Here is a 21,979-nt window from a genome sequence, read left to right as displayed (position 1 = left end):
CCATGTATGGCTAGTGACTACTCTGTTGGAAAGCGTAGCCTTAGAATGAAAGATCTGGAAGGCAAACTACTGCATCTCTGCCCCTATCTCACCGAGGAGGAAAGTGAGACACAGGAAGTGACTTGTCCACACCCAAGTGAGTTAAGCAGTGGCACCCCTCGACCCCCTGCCAAAGATATGTCCATGTTCTAAGTCCTGGAACCTATGAATGTTACCTTATTTGGAAAAAGGATCTTTGCAAAGTAATTAAGTTAATGATCTTGAGATGAAGAGATGATCACAGATTATCTGGTTGTGCCCTAAATCCAATGACCAATGTCCTTGTAAGAGATACACAGAGGAGATTTGACAGACAGAAAAGAAGATGACTGATACACAGAGAGAAGCTGATGTGAAGATGGAGGCAGAGATGGGAGTGATGCAGCCACAAGCCAAGGAAGCCAAGCAATGCCAACAGCCACCAGAACTTGGAAGATGTAAGGAAAGATTCTTCTCTAAAGGGCCTGTAGGCATCGATTTCAGAATTGTGGCAGAATACATTTCTTCTATTTTTAGCCACCTATTTTGGGGATAATTTGTTATGGAAGCCACAGGAAACTAACATACAAGTTTGAGGCTTGGACTTAAAGAGATCTGGGATTCTATTCCCTGCCAGAGCAAATCTGCCCTCTCATTACCTCTAAAATCTTTCCAGTGGCCAGCATTCATTCTTTTAGAAGCAGAGTAGACCACACGGGGGATCTGGTGGCCTAAAGGGCCCATGCCTGTTGTATAGGGAGCTGCTGCCTTCTTGCTCCATGTGACACCATGACATGTGACACTGTACCATCTCCTGCCTTATTTACTCAAATGACCTCTGCTGCTCTCCCTGCTTCTACTCTTTCCACCTTCAATCTATTTTCCATATAGTATTCAGGGTAATCTTTAAAAGAAAACCCATAAGTCATATCAGGCTATTTCTTTGCTCTCAACCCTCAATGGCTTCCCGTTCACTGCAGTGAAATCCAAACTTCTCAGTACATCTACAAGGCCTGCTATTGTATGGACCTTGTCTTGTATGTGTTCTTCCCACTCCAGCCACAGAGACCTTCTTGCTGCATCTCCAGCATGCTGAGCACACTCCCTCTCCAGGTCCTTTGCATTGGCTGTTTTCTCCCTCTGGAACCCTCTACCCCGATAGCCCCATGGCTCACCCTCTTATGTCCATTCTGATCTTCGCTCAGAGGTTCCCTGGTCATAAGGGATTTCCCTGGCCACTGCCACTCTTCATTCCTTTACCATGCTTTAGTCTTCTTTACAGTATGAATCTCCATGCCACCTAGTATAGATTTTTTTCATTTATTAGGTTATTGTCCATCTTCCCCACTAACTCTAGGAAGGCAGGAACTTTTGTTTGTTTTATTTAGCAGTATGTAGAACAGCACATAGCAGATGCTCAATAAGTTAAATCCTAAATGCTTGAACAAATGAATGAGTAAGTAGAGGAATGCAGGCTCCATGTAACTATAACTTCTTTCCTAGAGAAGTCAGAATCTGGATATTTAGGTAAAATTCTACCAAATGTGAACCAACAAAAATTTCACTGGGCTGGCTAAAAAGATGTACCCAGGGGCCATTAGCTTGAGACCCCCGCCCTATAGGATCTGGGACCAGTGGGAACTGTGCTCCTCCATCTTCAGATGGTGCAGCCCCTCCAGGAACTGAGTGGTTCTCTAGGATCTGCCAGCCTTTCCACCCCCAGGGCCAAGCCCCATGAGGTACTGTTTGTTGTTACAGACCAAAGTCATCCAGAGCACCTTGTTCAAAAGGCAGGATGTGGGCTGCAAGCTTCCAGCTCATCAGTTCAAAGGAAATATACTTTGGCAGCAACGTCGCCTGGGATGTTTTCACAAGCCTCCCTGGGAGGTGATGAGGCCTCTTAAAGGACTAATAATAGACAGGCATGTCCAGTTCCCCAAACATGTCAACCTTAAAAGTAAACGCTATTTTTTTCATCGTTACCTTTGAATGACTGCGTAGGGAAAGGACATTCTGTTGTGACAGCCATCGCTCTCCACATGCAACTTGGTGATGACTTAGACTCAGCAGCTTCCAGGCCAAATCATCATCATAGAATCTGAGCATCATCAGGCAGAAGTTCAGTGCAGCTGGTTCAACTCCATCCTCCTTCACCCTGTTGTCACCAGGATGCTTTGTAGTTAGGCAGGTTGAACCACCATTCAACAACAGCGTGACTTTGGGTATCTGTCTTAACCACTCTGAGCCTTGCTGTCTTTATCCATAATGAAAGTTACTGGACCTACACAGGGTTGTACCTGTGACACCCACCTAGCAGCTGATGTGTATTGTAATTGAACACATACTGGATGTGGGTGCTTGTAAGCGGTAATGTCTTTTACATTTCCGTTCACTCACTTGTTCACACAATTACTCCCTCATTCAACCAACATTTACTGAGCACTGAGGAGGCGTCAGGCACAGAGCTTGATGCCAGGTAACACAATGGTGAGCAGCACCTGGCCTCACAGCCCAGGTCTAGTGCAGGAGTTTATAGTCTAATGCAGCGCTGGGTTCCCAGCATGTGGGGCATGGTGGGGGGGATGTTTAGACACAGTGCCTGGACAGGGCACTAATCACACTGCATTGCTCCTGTAGACAATTATTACTCTTTTGGTTACCTTTCCATCCCTCAGATTCCATCCAGGAGAGAGTCTCTGTTGCATATAAATGTGTCTTTAACATCTCTAACGTTTGTTAATCTTCCTTCTCAACAAATAAAAGAAGACCTCAAAAGCAGATGTTCTAGGCAGCATCTGGAGAGATTTTAATAGCATGGATACCTCTGGCTTTTCAAACTCAGAAGCCAGATAGAGGTTCTTTTCAGATGATGCACAGAAATTAGCAGCTTTTGTGAAGATGGGTCAGGAATGAATGAAAGTTGAGGAAATACCGACCTATTAAATTTCTCCCCACCCTCTTTATCAGCCCCATTTTACAGTTGAAGCTGCGTCTCTTTGTAGAGGCGATGGACAGAAGGCAGAGAGCTCTTTTCTAAATGGCCAGGCAAGCAAAGCCAAGAAGTGTCTTTGTGGTGGAGTTAGATATGTATATAAAATAGTGATTGCTCTTCCTCTCCCTCTGCAGTACGTGTGTACGTGTGTGTGTGTGTGCGTGCGTGTGTGTGTGTGTGTGTGTGTGTTAAGTGTGCGGAGCCAAAGGCCTTTTCGAATGAGTGACAGCGGGAGCCCATCCCTCCAAGAGACGCGTGCAGAATGACCAATGGCAAAGATACTGGTGGATGGGTACCAGTCTCTGCAGAGGCGGGGGTGGAATCCGTCGGGCCCACCCTTTACACCTCCACCGCTCCCAGCTCTCAGTTCCCCCGGGCGGGGAGCACTCAAGGTGCTCATCTCCTTCATGCAACCCGGGCCGAGGACGGGGTAGGGGGCGAGGTTCAGATCTAAAGAACCCAGGCTGCGGTCCCCGCGCCGCAGCGCTGCGGCTGAGAACACTTCGCAAGGAGGCCGGCCGCCTCCGGGTGCCAATATGTAAAGCAGCTGGCGGCACGGGGCGGGGCCTGGACTCAATGCAAATGAGGAAGGCGGGCTCTGCACGGAGCTCCGCCCCCCTCCCCCGCAGCTGGGGCCAGCGGTGCCAAGCGCAGCTGGACGAGCGGCGGCAGCTGGGCAAGTGACAGCCCCAGCTCCGCGCGCCGCGGCCGCCAGAGACGGCGCAGGGGAAGCGCCCGCGGCCCCGGGCGCAGAGCGGCCGCCTCCTCCAGCGCCTCCCGGGCCCGCAGCCCGCGGTCCCGCGGCCCCAGGCCGGCACCTCTCGGGCTCCCGCTCCCCGCGCGCAAGATGGCTGACCCGGCTGCGGGGCCGCCGCCGAGTGAGGGCGAGGAGAGCACCGTGCGCTTCGCCCGCAAAGGCGCCCTCCGGCAGAAGAACGTGCACGAGGTGAAGAACCACAAATTCACCGCCCGCTTCTTCAAGCAGCCCACCTTCTGCAGCCACTGCACCGACTTCATCTGGTGAGAGCGCGCCGCGCAGGGCACCTTCCCGGGGCCCCGAGGGCAGCGCGGCGCGCGGGGACCCCCTCTCCGCGCCTTCCGCGTCCGCCCTGCGCCGCCCCGCGCCGCCCCGCGCCCCGCGCCCCCGGGCTCCCAGCTCCGGACCCTTCCGCGCTGGACTCCCCGGTGGACGGTCCTGTGGCTTCCCGCTCCCCGGGGCCCCAGACGGCCGGCCGCCGGATACCTTCTGCCCTCTCTTTTCCTCCCGGCTGCCTCGGAGCGCCCAGGGGCTGAGGCGCGGGCGCCCTTTCCCTACCGGGCTCCGAGCGCGGGGGGCTGGCCCTCCCCGGGAGGGCAGCACCTCGAGTGCCCTCTCGCGCGGGGTTCGCTATCTCTCCGCCTCCTTCCGGGCTCGAGGCATCCTCACCCACTTCCCTCCTTTCCGGGGGCAGCGCCCTGGGTGTCCTCTCTATCTCCCTGCGGGCATGGGGCATCCTTTCCTTCTCCTCTGTCTCTGGGGGCAGCGCCCTGTGTTATCTCTTACTGCTTGCTCCTCCCTGAGGGCCTGGGTTCCCCTTTCCACTCCTCAGTTTTTCCCCTTCACATCACTGCGGGGACCCCCCCCCCCCACCCCGCGCTCCGTGGTCCCTCTAGGCATGGGGAATCCTTTCTCTCTTCCCAGTCCCCCAGGGAACACCACCGCCGCGGGGGCTCTCCCATCCTCCCTCTGGATGCGTCTTTTTCTCTTCTCTTTCCCTGAGGGTACGCGGGCATCTTTCTGGGCAGATCTCCTTCCTGCCCTTCGCCCCCACCACGACGGAAACGCTTTCCCCCATCCCGCCACCTGGTGGTCGCAGCCTCCTCGCTTCTGCCTTCTGAGGGAAGTTGGGGGTTACTGCTGAGCTCCCACCTACCCCCTCCTCCCCAAAGGCGGAAGACTCTTGGGCACCCGCCTGTGGCTGGAAGGTTGCACCTGGGGTAGAGGGGCAGGGGGAAAGGGGGAAGGGGGGTGACTGTGGGGGAACTGGTGGCTGGGCCCCTCGGGCTGTCTGACATGCCTCCTTCTGCCTTTCCAGGGGCTTCGGAAAGCAAGGATTCCAGTGCCAAGGTAGGCTGTGGGGCTCTGGGGATGCAGTTTGTGGGAAGAGATGGTGAAAAAGACTTTCTAGGAGTAACTGAGTTAGGCAGAGAGTGAAGGAATCAAGTCTGTCAGAGCGACCTCCAGATCTAGGAATTCATCACCTCGAAAGGATCTTTAAAAGGGCTGTGTGTCTGTGGGGCAGTGACGCTCTGTCCTGAAAGGGCCGATGGAGCTGGGAGACCCTACTGGCCAAGGAAGTGCATTCACCCTTCTCCCTTCCCAGCACCAGAAGAGTCAAAACAGGTTCTCTAGAAGCTATCCTGCCTGGCTAGTCCTGCTTCTGGAAGAAGTGTCTCCAGGGGCCATTTCTGGGAGGACCCCTCCTCCCTAACTCCTGCTCACGTGGCCTTCCTCATCTCACAGAATGAGGTTCTGCCTCTTCCCCAGCCTCACAGAGGTCTCCACAGGTGGCTGCTGCCTCCACAGATGGTGCATCCCCTTAGAAAGGTGACTGTGGTTGTCCCCTGGGCCTCCTCCCTCTCTGAGAGAGGTGGTACCAGATGGGGTGCTTCTCAGATCCTGGTTTAAATCACCCTTTCTGTCTTCTGGCTAGATACAGGAAGGACTCTAAGGGTCCCTGCATCTGGTTTGAGATTCTTGACCCCAGCCAGGGATGCCTAGTGGTGACTTTTAATCATGTGGAAAGTGGCCCTGGCTGTGTCTGGTGGCAGATTTACTCTCTGCATGCCAGATCACCTGTAGCCTGGTTTATCCCTCAGGGTGTCAGATATTGTTTTGAATTTGATGTCAGCATTTTAGAACTGGGAGATTTCGCAAACGTATCAGACTTTGCAGCTTCACGTTTGCTGAGCATTGGTCCCACTTTCTTGTTAGAACCATCATTTGGAGCTGAGAGCAGCTGTTTTCACGGACAGGGTGCACATTCACCATTTTGTCGCAATCAATCCCAACTAGGCCTGCTTCATCCATTTTTGGCCCTTATAAGGCATTTGAGTTTGCAACCTCTGGTCTGGAAAGTTCCCCCTGTCCCCCAATTTTAGGTCAGGGATAGTTGAGTTTGGTGAGAAAATATCACATTTTGGGATACGTCGTAGGGGCAAGATTGACTGCCCTGGTGAGCTGGGTTTAGATCAGGGCAAGAAAGCATTTGAATATTAAAGAGCCTGAGATGTGACTTAGCTCTGACTGACAGTTTTGTTGTGGCATCTCCACCCTCCAGAGAGAAGTAAAGCGATCCTGGTGAGTGTGGGTGGAGGTGTGAGTTGTACAGAATCCCGCAGCATGGCACTGCCTTCTTCTGAGACTCAGAGTCCTCTCACCTGAGCAGCTCAGCCGGTGAGCCTTGTAGACCAGCCCCCATCCCGTCTTTTTTTAACCAAGGTTTGGAGCCCCAGTTTTACACACTGCCCAGAGGACTTACACATCCCTTTAAATGGCCTTGGTGCAAATGGCTGCATTGTTTTCTAGAACTTTGACTCCTCAAACAGAACACCAGTGGTGCCTTAGCACGGAAACACGTAGAAGACCTTTGAGGTTACCTCTCACTCCCGTGAGTCAGTTTCTGTCTTTGTTTCTTGCTGAGGTTGGGGGTGATTTTTGAACATTTTTACTGCTGTTTTCCTATCCCACCTGCTCTGCCGTTATTAATGGTTGGGAAAGTCACTCTGAAACAAGCAGGTGATGACGCAGCTGAAGCAAGAGATCCTCTTTTCCAAAGCCGGGAAAATGGTAGGACTTTTCTAGTGCATTGCGTAAAGGAGAATTAAAGTTTCTGTTGAAATATGGCAGCTTTAGAGGTAGGGGTGCTTAGCTGTTTTTAATCACCTTTCATTTTCCCTTCTCCCTGAGAGGCAGTGTAGGGTGGTGGGCACGTGCACAGGCTGTCAGGCCATCACTGGGGTTTAGATCTTGGCTTGAGACTTCCCAGCCATGTTGTTTAGTCTCCCTGTCCCTCAGGCTCCTTGTCTGTAAAATGGGTCCAATAACAGTACTTACCTTAAAAAATTGCTAAGCGGCTCCAAGTTGTTGTAGTGTGTAAGACGTCTGGACCAGAGCTTAGTACAGAGTAAGCACTCGGAAAATATCAGCCCTTATGATGTTTCCAAACTACCCCAGGGGTGGGGCAGCTGGTGCGGGAGGAGACTGGCTCTGCAGGGTTGCTTTGCTATGGAACCAGCTACCAGGTGAGAGTCAAAAATCCCGCTGTGAATATCTGGTCACCTGTGTCACTGCTTTGGTAGTGTAGTCCATTTGGGCTGGAGTGGAAAGGAGCAAGAGGGGCATGGGGCAAACTGACAACCTCTGAAACTGAGCTGCTTAGGGTCTCCTGCTTAGGGACAGGCAGGAAGGAAGGGGGAAGGTTATCCTCGGGTGTTCTCAATAACCTAGGACTGATTTTGGAACTGTAGAGAAGTTCCTTATCTGAGTATTTTTGGCTCCTCTTAAAGTGAGTCTAATTAAACTGGGATCCACATTTTATAGAAAATGCTTAAGGTTTTATTCTCTCACCAAATTCAGAAGTCCGGAGCCCAGGCTCCTATGTTCTTTTCAGTTTTCTGGTCCACCATCCCAGGAGTGAGAATTATCTCATAATCCAAGAAGGATGCTGGACTATCCAGTCCTCATATCTGTCCTTCAGCCAGCAGGAGGAGAGAAGGTAAAGAAAGGCTTACTGTCCTGGGAGTTGCCACAGACACTTCTGCCTGTAGGCTGTGAGCTGGAACTTAATCACATGCCCACACCTTGCTGCAAAGGAGTGTGTGGGAAATGTGATGTTGATTTCAGGTAGCCATGCTCCCAGATAAAAGCTAGGGTCGGTGGGGGGTGGTTTCCATTTCAGAAGTAGAAGGGGAGACAGGATCTAATTTCTGCCATTCTTGGGTAGGAGGCGTGTGGGATGATCATAAGGCCAGGACACTACTGGGCCCCAAGGCTGCACTGTGCTGTCAGGAAATTGAGGATGCTGGGATGGGTTGGAAGAGGGAGGATGGAAAGTCCATAAACCCTGGGAAATGATGGATTTCTGTGTGCTCAGGGCCACCTAAGAATATGTTTTCTTGCTTTTGTACTGCTGGAGGACAAAATTCTGGATTGACTGACATATAGTTTCTCTCTTTTTGTTTCCACTCTATTTTCTATAAAACCATTCTCTGTGAGATAGTTTAAGAATGTCTCTGGTGACAGGGGACAGGGACTGAGAATCTGTTATAAAAGTGTCTACATTCTGGCTTAGAAATGGGACCCCCTTCAGATAAACAGGGCAGACTTCTCCCCATGGCATTCTTTAGAGGATGTGCCTTAATTGTCATTAAGACAAGGCTTTGGGTGGAATTAGACTCTTACCCCAAGAAGCTTTTGCATTTTGAGCAGAGAGAAAAAAAAAAGTCATTTTAGTAGAAATAGGGAGGAAATGAAATTGAGGTTCAGAATTCCCAGCATGGGATTGGAGTCAGATAGAACAAGGTTTGAATCTCTGCTCTGCCACCTGCTTGCTGTGTGAACTTGAGCAAGTCATCCATCTATAGTGGCCTCGGTCTCCTCATCTGTAAAATGGGCTAATAGTGTCTACCTCTTAGGGTTATGATGAGGAGTAGTGAGGTGGTACAAGAAAAATATCCATAAAAATATCCAGAAAAATATCGATAACTCTTAAGTGAGATGATCATTATTACTTGATTAGCTGTAGGAAACGGTCAAAGCTGGACAGAGTTAATTCGGGAACTTATTAAATCACTAAGTGTCTTTTGTGTTTTTAGATGGGTTTTCTTTTCAGGTAGGTTTCTTCACAGACTTTGGGTGACACCAGTGGGTCTGGCCCCAGACAGCCAGCTTGTTTAGATTGTCTTTTCTCGCCCTTTTTCTCGTGAGAAAAATCTAAACCTGCCACGGACTCTCTAGAAAAACCCCGGTGCACTAATTTTCTGATGATGAAGACCTAGCAGTATGATTATAATGAGTAAACCAGTTCTTCCCTTTCCTGTAGAGATTAGAAAACATGTTTCTCAAACTTCTAATAGACATTATTCTTAAAAATCCCCCAAGCATTGCCTAAATCCAACCATTGCTCTTTTCCTCAACATCAGCTTTATAAGATACAGGTTTATTTTAGTCTGTAGTTAGCACATAGAGATTAGAATCTGTACTTTTTTTTTTTTTTTTTTTAAAAACCAACAGTCAAAGATGAATCTAAGGTTAATTGTATTTTTGGCATGTTTTCCCCTAGGAACTTAAGAGATGATATCCTGAACGTCAGGTTGAACTTTCTCAGTGAAGTCATAAATAGGGTCTTTTGTGTGTGTGTGTGCAGTCACCAGGTCAGGCTGCTGGGAGACTCTGTTATTTCACTTCCCCCCTCTTCCCAGAAGCAGAACCTAGAGGCCTGCAAGGGAGGCTCCACTTACCTCCTGGCTTCTTCTGAATGTGTCCTGAGGGTTCCCTGTGGATTAAAGGCAGAGGCTTTTCGAAGTTGTGTCTGTTGGTTGGGCTTTTAATTTATTTTTCCACCTGAAGTGGGATTTGGGGCTTAAAGTCCCAAATGAAAGAAACATTTTTAGGTAGGTTAACTCTGGGTCTTGAAAAGGGTTGATCTGTTGAAAAGGTGATGGCCGGTTCATTTGAAGTTGTAGAGCACTTGGGAAAAGCTTGAAGCTTTGTCACTGGGCAACAGAAGTCTTTTCTAAGTAAATATGGAAAATATGACCTTTGAAAATCTAATTGATAATCTGAGAACACAGGTTCTTAGAAACTAATTTAAAAATATGTGCTTTCCAAGTATTAGTGATACTCCAGGTACTGCCCAGAACCAAACACAGCATGTTTATGGTATATTTCGGTCAATAAAGAAAAAGATGTAAGGGGAGGGGATAGCTCAGTGGTAGAGTGCCTGCTTAGCATGTGCAAGGTCCCGAGTTCGATCCGCAGTACCTGCACTGAAAATAAATAAATAAACCTAATTACCCTCCCTAAAAATAAAATTTAAGAAAACATTTAAAACAAGAGAAAAAAAAAAAACCAAGAAGATATAGAGAAGTTCATTGGTCAAAAGGTTAAACCAAAGACTTGAAAAAAATTTGTATACATTCTTGCTGGTGGGGCGTCTATTTCCTCTCTCTCTCTCTCTCTCTCTCTCTGTTTCTGCCTGTTTTTTGATTTTTGTTTCTGTTCCTGTCTCTCTCTCTCTCCACACGTGCACATACATCCACACACACGTAAGTAGATCAGTATATCACAGCTTTGAGAATATGCATCTTTTGATGCTTTTCAGCTATAGGTGGTGAAGTTATTAAGTACAGTGTTTAACCCTATGGTTTTTTTTGTCTTTGCAAAAAAGTCCAATTAATTCTTGGGCGGGGGTGGGGGATCAGCTGAAGAGTTCATGTCTCTGGCTGATGTGTTCAAAAGCGTGGGCCCTTGTCGTTCTTGGCATTTGAGCTAATCTAAGGATTCTTTGACTTCACTCATCCTATCTCTCCACTGAAATTGTGCGACATTCTATAGATAGACTGTTGGCCTTTTTACAGAGTAGACAAAATCCGAAGTGTTTACATGTGGCATTTGGAGGTGTGATGGCTGCTTAAGAATCTGGTAGGAAATTTATATATTTACTATGCAATCCATTTGTTCATCCATCCATCCATCCATCCTTCCAAAAAGTGTTCACTCATTAAAAGTGTTCTCTGTGTCAGGAATTAGATTAGATGGTAAGAATCCAGTGGTGAATGAGATTGAGAAGATCCTTAATGTCGTGGAGTTTGCAGTGTAATGGGGGAATAAGACATTCTACAAATCATTGCACCAATATTTAATTTCACTCTTGTTAAGTACCTTGAAGGAAATGTCCAGGGTGCTATGAGAATGTATAGGGGATGCTAACCTGTGTAATGATTGAGGATAGAGTCAAGGAATTCTTTGGTCTGAGCATTAAAGACAAAAAAAAAAAAAAAAAAAAAAAGACACACAGTTTCTCATTCTCTGAGGTAATTGATGAAAGTCTGAGCTGTCAAGGAGCCGGAGCCGAAAAATCTGAATTGTGAAGCTGCTCATATCCTGGATAAAGATACATAGGAGGTCTTATCTCTGTGACATTCTATGGAGAAGCCCTGAGTCTTTTATTTGTGCCATAGTTGGAAGTGAGATGAATATTTGGTAGAATTAGGCGATAACTTTAAGATGGTTTCTCTCTCAGTTTGACAGAAAGAGAACTTGATCTCCTCTGAACTAATAACGCAGACAAAACGCTGACTTCCTTTTTGTTCAGGGGTTGCAGTTTGAGGTGGCTGTTCTAATGCAGAAACATCAAACCATTAGAGGTGGAGGGCAAGTCTGAGCCAATAGATTGAGGATAAATGAAAAGAACGCGCGCACACACAGACACACACGTTCTTTTTCAGATTCTTTGCTATTATAGTTTATTACAAGATACTGAAATGTAGAACTGAATGACTTTGCTGTACACCAGAAACTAACACAACATTGTAAATCAACTCTACTTCAATTAAAAAAGAGAGAGAGAGAGAGAAACAGCAAAATCTGCCAGTGAAAGGCATTTGTGAGCCGAAAGCCAGTTTTCAGGGGCACAGGGTTACTTGCATCACCTCCTGTATACCTTCCTCACCCTGAGTCCATATCTGAGTTTCTATAGCTCTTCATTCCATTGGCTTCGGCAGTGCTTTCTTTTATTTGGAAGCTAACTTATAAGAAGTTTCACAGTGAGCAGCATTGACTCAAGTATAGAGACAGATCCTTTGTCAGTTCCCTTTCCATCTTTCTGATTCCATCGGGGAGAAAGTCTCAGTTTGGTGCTAACGTGTTGTTAACACCTCTCTAACACAAACCTGGGCACTTAGTAAATGTTCTTTATTTTTTATTGTAAAGGGACAACAGGGAATTAGGAAGACATAAAGATATGTTGGTTTCTCCCTGTCACCCGCTTTTACCTAACGTGAAGCCTCATCCTGTTCTGCCTCTGGGCCTCGTTTCTTACTGGCCGTTCCTCCTTGTGAACAGGGAAGGGGAGTTCAGCGTCTTTCCGGGAGCTGTTTGGTGTTGGAAGGATGCGCGATGCTGCAGAGGGTGGAAACGCACAGCGGCTTGCAGGCTCTGGTGTGGAAGAGGTGGTAGCCTTTATTCAGAAGTGTCAGTCTTTTGATATTACCGTTGTCATTGTCGTTGCTATTACCTTTTTGTTGTCCTTTGCCTGTTGGTTTGTGTCTCCTCGATGTCTCTCTTTTCCTCAGCCCACGCGCAGAAAGTTGCCCTGCTGAGTCAGAAGGGGCTCATCCTCTCCTGTTTAGTCTTGGCATTTGCTCAGTAGATGGAAATTCACTTTGCTCAACAAATACCCGTGTTCCTGGAGGAATTCTAGACTCTTTCTTCTTTTACCTTGGCACTGCTCAGTGGACCAGACTTTGGGCTTCTGGATAGGCAGTATAAATTGGTCTGGAGAGTGCATGCTCAGAGACCAAACAGACCTGATTTCCAATCCTGAGTTTGTCTCTCCACGGCTCTATGACCCTGGGCTGGTAAATCATGATCCTTCCTTTATTCACCCTCCATCTGTCCATCCATCTCACCACTCACCTGCCAATCCATTCCTCTGTCCACCCAGTTTTTCCATCCGTTATCCACCCATCCATCTATCCATCCATCCATCCATTATCCATCCATCCACCTCTCCATCCATCCATTATCCCTCCATCCATCCACCTCTCCATCCATTCATCCATTTCCCCATTCATCTATCCATCTATCCATTCACTCAGTAAATGTTTACTGAGTGCCTACCATGAATCAAGTACTGTTCTAAGCACTGGAGCTAGAGCAGTGAACAAGACAGAGTCCCTGCCCTCAGGGAATTTACATTTTACTAGAAGAGCAATGAGTAAGTAACTTAGAAGAAATACAGCATATAATGTCAGGTTGCAATTTTGGCTTTGAAGAGAAATAAGAAGACACTGTGCTTGCCCTTGAAGACCTTCCTGGCCTTTTAAGGGGAGAACAGCACATGGCCAATGACTTCTGATACAAATATATACATGAGAAGTGTTACACCCAGGGTGTGAAAAAAGCTTCGAATGACGTCCTTACTCCTGGGAGGGGTGGGGAAGGTTCTTCGGAGGAGCTGACATTTGGGAATCATCTCACAGCAGGAGTAGGAGTTCCCAGATTGACAAGGGGGCCGGGGTGGGTGTTTCAAGCAGAGACGCGGAGGGTCATGCAGGAAGGAGGAACAGGAAGGAGGGTGTGTGAGGGAGGAGCGGGTGGGTGGTGAACGTCACATTGGAGGGTCTGGACCTCGTGAAGGCAGGGTAGTGACTAGGAAGTGGCTGTTGTCATTGCTTGAAAGCAGGGTGGGTGGGGGCGAGTGAAATGTTTGCAAAAGAGCATGAGAGGCATTTTGAAACCATAATTGCCATGACTCAGATCCTGAAATTCCAGGCTGATGAGGGTGGAGGTCAGGTAAGAGAAGCTGTGGTGCCCCTTTAGAAGCAGTCGAGGAGTATTATCAGAGCATCTCGGGGCTGTTGCTGTTCTTCTCAACCAAAAGAGACGTCTGGATTTTTATGTCAGTCATATTGTTGATTATTCTATTTTGGGAGGTGGTTACTGGGTTATTTTTATGGCTCTAACAATAGGAATATTGCTCCTCACTGCATCCTTAATCGTAGAGGGCCCCAGAAATTATTTTTTCTCTAAAAGGAATCCGCCCACTCCTTTTCTCTCTTCCTCCTGCTATCACTCACTCAGCTCCTGTTTATTGAGCACATGCTGCCCTGGTGGTGAAGAACTTGTGCTTTGGAGATAGAAAGGCATTGGTATCAATCTTGGCTTCTGGCTACGAGACCTTGAACATGTTACATAAAGTCTGTGAGCTTTGGTTTTTTTGAGGTCAGAGACAGCAGGAGAACTTAGTTTGTAGGGCATGTGGCAGGTGTTTCCTGAGCCCCTTGCCTGACATACAGTAAGCGCTTGATCAACAGCTATTTCCATGGTTCCCATGGCTGGGCACTGTCTTGTCCTTATTGAGTTTATAATCTTGTTGGGGAGGCAAGACGAATGCTCCTGAGTCAAGGACGTGGGGCAGGAATGAATGTGCTTCCACGTCATGGTCAAGAGGGTTCGGTGAAACTGACAATGGATCTGAGAGGCGTGCTCAGCTGTGGTCAGAGGTGATTTGAACGTGGGTGAGCGCAGTGCTTTCTGTGCTACGATTTCCTGGCTTTCGATGCTTTAATTTGTGGGAAACCTCAGAAAGCTGAAATGAAATCTGTGATTGCCCCATCAGCTGCCTCATTTTGAAAATATGTTGATGGTATATCGACTTTAAAGAGATTTCTGACCATTTCACCTCTGAAGTTTGGGGGTCCCTTCAGCCCCTGGGTGGAGTGTTTATGTCCTCTTTTGGATTGAAGAGGAAGCTGGCAGGTAACATGGGGGAAGGTAAGGGGATGGTCTACAGGACTGTCTCTTGTGATGATGGAGTTTGACTTTTATGGGATAACTCTAGTTTAAAGACCTTCCTTCCCTCCTTAAAAGGTGGGGATCATTCTTTAGAGTTTAGGCAGTGCTGCAACTGAGAATTTTGATAGTTACACGGATTCTTCTGTGGGTGGCAAAATAGATGGTTGGGAGTATTAATAATTCTATCTGGGCCAACAGTACACTTAGGGAAGCGGGAATGGCGTATAAGAAGGTGAAGGACTGTTTTCTTGTTTTAATTGAATTTAATTCTTTATAGAAGTGTAGTTGATTTACAATGTTAATTTCAGGTGTATAGCAAAGTGATTCAGTTATACATATACATAATATATATATTTTTCAGATTTTTTTCCATTATAGCTTATTGTAAGAAATTGAATATAGTGCCCTGTGCTATACAGTAGGTCCTTGTTGTTTATCTATTTTATATATAGTAGCGTGTATCTGTTAATCCCAAGCTCCTAATTTATCCCCCCCGCTACTGCCCCTTTGTTTGTTTTCTGTTTCCATGTATCTATTTCTGGTGTGTAAATAAAAAATTCTATTTTGTTTAGCGATCCATCTTTTGGTGGCTGGCTTTCTGTTCTTCCCAGGATTATGTTGAGAATCCTTAACATGAGATCCAAGTCTGCCTGATGTGGGTCCTCCCACACCTCCCCTTGCACCACCCTTCCATTCACGTTTCACTCTCTGGCTGAAGACCCGACTGGTCTTCCTCTGTATGACACAGCCCTGCCCAGCCCAGGGCTTTTGTACATGCTTTGTCTTCAGCGTGAATTGCTCTTCCCTCTCCTCTTCCCCCATTCACCTCCTCCTCATCCTTCAGAACTGCGCTCAGAGGTCGCCTCTTCAGAGAAGCCTTCCCTGATCTTCCAAATCGGGGTCCCCTCTGTACACTCTCATAATCCCTTGTCAACGTTCACATTTTCAAACTGTATTTTTATTTGAGTGTTTGGCGTTTGTCTTCCCTAGGTGTTGTGAGAGTAGGGACCACATCTGTATCATTTCCTGTTGTATCTGGAATACCAGCTCCATACCTGGCACATGGTATGAGCTTGTAAATACTTTTTAAACAAATGAATGGTATAGGGGAAAATAATTTAATTGAGGGAGTCCTTAGATTTGGATTTTGGTGCCAGTTTTGCTATAGCTTGATCTGTGAATTTTATAAAGAGTGTATCACTTCCTAGTTTATAAGCTCTGATCATTTTTGTTTGAACCAAAAAAACCCTGCCCCCATTAAAGCCTGTTGGGAAGTGATTTTCTGAAATATGCCAATGCTGCAGTCTTAACTTTGGGTGGAGCCTCAGGCCATGTCCGTGTTTCTCTGTGAAGGTAAAGAGTTTCTCCACTGAAGTGCCTGCCTTTTTTATCATAGACCCTTGTAGACTGGCGTGGAAAGAATTTCTTTTAGCATAATATAAACTGGAAGCTTCTAGAATGACCATCAGCAGTAGAATAGTGGGTACACAATGGAATACTATACAGCAATGAGAATGAGCAGACTCCAGCTGTCCACAATGCGGATGACTCTCGCAAACACCCTGTGAGCTAGAAAAACACCAGACACGAAAGAGTATGTTCTGCATGATTCCGTGCACTTGAAGTTCAGGAACAGGATGGTGATTATCCACAGGGGGCCTGGGGGGGACTAAGAGGGGTTACCGGGGTGCTGGTGATGTTTCCTTCTCTGGGTGCTGGTTGTGTGGTGTGTTCAGATCGTGAACGTTCATGGGGTTGTACATTTGTGCCCACTCTTCTGTTATGTATATTACACTTAAACAAAAACATTGAACAGGCACCAGGTTTCAAGTCACTGAAGCTGGATCTGAGAAGTGTTGGTTGGGACTTTCAGAGTTTTGCACACAGAAGTGAAATCCGCATGGGAGAGAAGCACCTTCTGGAGTCAGCCATGGAGGGATGGGCTGTTTGCCTTCTCGGGGAGGTTGGGGGACATCTGCTTGCCATTTCAATGTTGCCCATCGGTTGCAAGCTGTAAAACAAGGAAGCCAGGGCCTTCTGACAATTTTCCCACCCAATAATGTAGCTCTGTTAATACCAGGAAAACTTGAGCTCCTAAACTATTTTTAGTGCGTGCATTTAAAATATTCTCTATTTGCTAAGGTATTAGTAAGACTGTGAAAGCTGCTGTAACAGATAAGCCTTGACGTCTCTGTGGCTTGACAGAAGGGGATTTATTTCTCATTCATGGCACAGATCACTGCAGACGGTCCCGGTCAGGAGCTTTCCACTCAGTCACCCAGGGCTCCTGGCTCCTCTCCGCTGGGCTGGTGGATGGGAGAGAGGGAACAGGAGACAGCTCACTTATTTCACAGCATTTCAGCCTGGAGGGGGTGGATATCAGTTCTGCTCACCTTCTTTTGGCCAGAACTTGGGGATAGGGCCACGTCAGCTGCAGGGGTATTGGGACATGTGGACCAGCTCTCTGTCCAGGAGCAAAAGAAAACGTGGAGGTGTGGGTGAAAATAGCAAACCTTGCTCCAGTCCCCAAAGCCATGGTTTCCTTTGGGCTGGAGTATCCGATGACTTCGGTAAAACTGAGAGGTGGAACTCTAGACGTCTTTATCTTATCAAACGTGTGAGGGGGTGTTTGGGGGAGAGTGCGGTCCATGTGTTGCTGAGAGTGAAATAAAGGCGCACTCTTTTAGCTGGTAGAACAATCTGGTTTTTGTCAGAATTTCCAGCTTTCCCACCAGTTAGAATTCTTGCCTCTTCTGGTTGCCAGTGGACATCATAAGCACTTTGATCTGAGTCAGAAATGGCTTCGCCGAGATAACGTCTTCTGGAAAAGCCTTTTGCTTGTGGTCATGTCTCCTATGGATGAGTCCTTTGGTGGGTCTGCTTTTGGATGTTTGACTGGACACCTAATTTGACTGGACGCAATTACTCGTTGTATAACGAACCCCCTCAAAGCTGAGTGGCTTCAAATAACCACCCTGTGATGTAGCTCTTGTTCCTGTGGGTCAGTAATTCGGGCTGTGTGCAGCTGGGTGGTCCTCCCGCTGGTCCTGGCCATGTCACACGTGTCTGGGGCCTCGGCTGGGACACCTGGGACAGCTGAGGCCTTTCTCCGGGTGGTGTCCTCTTCAGTGGGCGGGCCCGGCCTTGGTTGCAGAGTGCCTCTGGAACTACACGGTGTCACTTCTGTCATCTTGTCTCAGTGAAAGCCAGTCACATTCCAGTCCCAGAAAGAAAGGAGGAAGTAGAGGGGGAAGAGACTCTGCCTTTTGATGGGAGAGACCACAGATAAAGTGTGGCATTTTGGGGGACCTACTGGACCAACTTCAGTGCAGCTCTCCCGACAGCCCAGCTCTCTGAAAGCTCTGCTGGACTAAACTTGACTCTGTGGTGGGTCCCAAGTGAGCACTCACCCCTTCCACCTAAGGAGAGGACCTACCTCGTAGGGAAATGAAAAGACCAAATGCTTTATGTAAAGGACCCAGCCCAGGGCTCAGTGCACATGAAACACTGAGTACTACCACCATTACTGCTGAATATCACGTCACCACGGATTGTCACCATCACTACTGAACACCACCATGTCACTACTGAACACACCACCATCATCACTACCAAATGCCACCACCATGACTACTGAGTACACTACCATCTCTGCCGATTACCACATCTCTACCACGTGTCACCATCATCACTACTGAATGCTACCACCGAGTATTGTCATTATTACCACCATGTTCTGCTGTGTACTTGGCACTTCACTAAGCACTTAATATTCATAACACATGTCCTCTGCCCTTGAAGAGGGAGAGATCTCAGAAAGAGACAGACATGTGCGTGAATCTGTGTCGCCCAGCGTGGCCCGTGTGATCACAGAGCTGCGGTGGAGGGATGAGGTCCTGGGCATGGGTTCAGACCTCAGCTCCTCCACCGATCACATGTGAGGTCGCGGGCGCCTTTCAGACCTCTTTAATCTTAAGTTTCCTCACCTGTGAAATGAAGGTAATGACACGGAGCCCACCTCCCAGGATGCCATGTGGACTGGATGAGACGTGGCCGGTAGAGAACATGGGATTGATTACTCATTAAATGTTAGTTTTGAAAAAATAATTCTCACAAATGCCCTTGAAAAATGTCCCAAAGTCACCATTCTTGCTTTGTTCTCTTGTGACTCGGGCCAACATCATTACTGCTTTGCCTTCAAAGATGAAGGTCTGCACACAGGCGACTTACGGGAGGAGGAGCTCTGGGGAAAAACACCTAGAAGGGATGGAGGGAAGCAGGGAAGGGAGATACTGAACTGAGTGCAGTCGTTGTACCAGAGGCCAAGGCCAGTCTCATGGGCTGGACCTGGGATGGCCCTTCAGAATTGGGACGGTGGGGACCCACACCGAGTGGGCACTGGCTGCAGGTTGCTCCTGGGAAGCTGGCATCACCTTGGGGAGGCAGCTTCCTTCTTCAAGGAAGGAGTCCCCGGGGGATGCTGCTGTGAGCCCTCGGCCTTCAACACCCCCAGCGGCTGGGGGGATGAGCGCCTTGGCCCTGCAGGTGTGAGGAGGGTCTAGGGGTCCACAGCAGGCTTCCAGTCTCTCTTTCTGAGATACGGTTCATTCCAAACTGTATCACCTTGACTGTTAGTAACCCTGCGGACCTCTGTCGTTGGTCCTTTCCCAGGACTGATTTAGGTGCTGTCTGGATTCGTAGACCGCATCTTCCAGCACTGAAATGCCACTCACAGAGAGCTTGACCCCCGTCGGCCTAGGGACACGGCAATGTCTTGCCCAAGGTCATCTGGCTGCCAGGGAGAAGACCTGGATTTACGTACCTCCCCCTACTTCCCTTCTACCACGCTGTCCTGAGTCACAGGAGGTCCCACCTGTACGCTCAGCCTGGACTCCGTGACCTCAGTGCCTTGTCCTTCACCCTTACACCTCATTGCAGCTCCAGTCTGGGAAGTTTTTTGGAATTCCTTTAAATGTGTTGTTTTAAATTATGGATCATCACTCATTAGAGGGTCGTGAAATCAATTTAGTAGATCACGAACACCATGAAAAAATAAAATGGTAAATATCAGAATGCTTAACACTCAGGAAGCATAACTGTTGCTGTGTAAAACTTATTTCACGTATATATATATATATATATATATATATATATATATATATATATATATATACAGGCATGTGTGAGCTCACTCAGATGTAGAATGGTTTCTCACTGTGGGACATGGTCAACACAGTTTGAAAGTCATGGTGAAAAGTAGAGACAAGGTGCTGGAGGTTCATGAACTTGACTTTTGAGGCCCATGGACCATTGAGGTTTTATTTATTTTTAGATATAAATACATTGTTTTGAATTCTTTATAATTAGACGTTTTATTCTCAACGCCACCATGATATCCAAAGATTATTTTGATGATCCTCTTTGAGCTTTTAACGTGTCACTGATGAAAGTTATTTTCCCAAATAGAATGCTAAGTATGGGATAAGAGATTTTTAAAATGGAATTACTGGTTTTGATGGGACTGCCTGGACTGACCCGTCCCTTGGGCAAAGTGTCCCAGCACTGTCAGAAGCCGTCCCTCCTCTGTAGAGAGAAGGAAGTGGTTATCCTGGGGGATAATGTGGGCTGAGAAAGAAGTGTTTTATGAACAGTATCAGCACAGAGGGAGGGATGGAGGAGGAGGTGTTCAGGGGCTGCACAGAGCTGCTGGAAGATGTGGGAGCAGCCTGCCCGGCGTGGAGGTGGGCTGGATCGCCACCGAGGCACTCCGCTGAGGGCAGCCTCCAGCTGGGACTTCCGAGGGCTGGGATTCAGCGTATGTGTCTATTCTCTGATGTCCCTGATAGGTGGGGGCTCAAATGACAGCTGGCCTCATTGTGTTTCCCTTTTGCTTTTCTCTGATTTGGGGCCTAAGGGCCTCAGGGGGGCCAAGGTACTCCAAATGGGAAAGAAAGTCAAGTTCACGCAAAAAATGAAAACTGGGCTGTACCTGTTGCTGCTTGAGTATATATGTCCCCAGGAGGGTCTCTGTTAGCTGGGGGGACAGGCCAGGGAAGTTTCCATCTCCTGGACATCTTCATATAAAGCTTTCAAATGCTGCTGACTCGAGCTGACGTTTACTGAGTACTTACTCTGTGCCTGGCTGAGGGTAAGTACTGAGTGCTTTATGTGTTTTAACTCATTTAATTCTCACAGCATCCCCATCAGGTGGCCACTTTTATTCCCATTTTGTGTAGGAAAAACTGAGGCACAGAGAGGTAAGACATTTTTCCAAAGTTACATAGAGTTGGGATTCAAACACAGATTTGAGTTCAGGACTGTATAAAAGGAAGGTAGAGGTGGTGGTGGTGACAGTGACGACAATGACAGCTCATATTTGAGGGCTTGCAGTGAGCTGGGGATTTCACAAACTTCATCCCTTCGACTCTTCATCCTCCGGCAAGATTTGCTGTTCTTATTACCCCCATTCCTAGGTGAGGGAACAGGCTCTGCGAGGATAAAGAGTTTTCCTAAGAACTGCAGAGCCTGGGTTGAATTCAGGTCTGCCTGGGTCAGATTCTGAGTTCCAGCCACTAAGGTGGAGGGCTTGGGGTGGGAGAGGGCCAGGGGGCGGGGGGAGCCCGAGCAGAGTGAGTGGATCAGCAGGCAGGCAGCCTCTGGGGGCGGGATGCAGCTGGCTCATCCCTCAGGGCCAGGGAAGCCTGCTCGCGGTGAATGGCATGGGGGAAACTGGTAAAACTTGACAGGATGAGGAAATTCTCTAGTGGGAGAAAATATTTTCAAAAAATTGTTTTTGTCCAGGGAAGGTGTCTGCACCTCTGTAGATTTTTAGCCATAGCCCTGAATAAGGAATTCAGAAAGTGGTCTGAGGTCTTTGGGTGGTCACGTGACCACCATCAGCTGCTTTCTTTGTGTGTGAGTTGCTGGGCTGGGAGGACAGGCTGACAACCACGAAGTCCTTGCATCATTTGGAAGGAAGAATTCACATACAACAGACACATGCAAGGAATGGTAGTGCTTCCCCGAAGAGCTGTTCTAATTTATTGAAGCATGTTGCTGAATGCTTCACGTGTAATCTCATTTAAAGTCTGCAGCACCCTAGGAGATAAACCTCATTTTACCTCCATGAAGAAATGGAGGCGTAGGGACATTGAATAAGTTGCCCCAGTTCTTGAAGCCAAGATGTATTTGAAGAGAGTGATAAGCCCAGACCATCTGATTCTGAAGCTCGTGTGTTCAGCTGTTTTGCCAGGACCCCTGAGCAGCCTTTGGCCAGAGCACAGTGACCTGTCAAGGTGTGGTTTACATTCCTGTATATTTTCCAAAATCCACTGAGAGGAGAGTGATATAAAAGGAGTAACAGCACAGTGTGGTCCAGCTGGCATATTCGGCCACCTCCTCATGTGCGG

General features: G+C 47.8%; 1 protein-coding gene across 2 annotated transcripts in view; it reads left to right on the top strand.

The window, feature by feature from the left end:
• Window positions 1-3,626: 3,626 nt before the first annotated feature.
• PRKCB (protein kinase C beta) overlaps window positions 3,627-21,979 on the top strand; it is a 297,660-nt gene continuing 279,307 nt past the window's right edge. Inside the window, exons 1-2 of one of the 2 annotated variants that reach the window (XM_074346195.1) lie at window positions 3,627-4,030; window positions 5,086-5,117. In XM_074346195.1, the coding sequence (XP_074202296.1) occupies window positions 3,858-4,030; window positions 5,086-5,117 (205 nt within the window). In that variant the 5' untranslated portion in view covers window positions 3,627-3,857. The remainder of the gene's footprint in view (window positions 4,031-5,085; window positions 5,118-21,979) is intronic. The other variant, XM_074346196.1, reaches the window with a different exon arrangement.

This window comes from Camelus bactrianus, chromosome 18 (assembly GCF_048773025.1).
Source record: "Camelus bactrianus isolate YW-2024 breed Bactrian camel chromosome 18, ASM4877302v1, whole genome shotgun sequence".
Classification (NCBI taxonomy): Eukaryota; Metazoa; Chordata; class Mammalia; order Artiodactyla; family Camelidae; genus Camelus; species Camelus bactrianus.
Note: the sequence above shows the minus strand (reverse complement) of the source record. Positions and strands in the feature narration are given on the sequence as shown.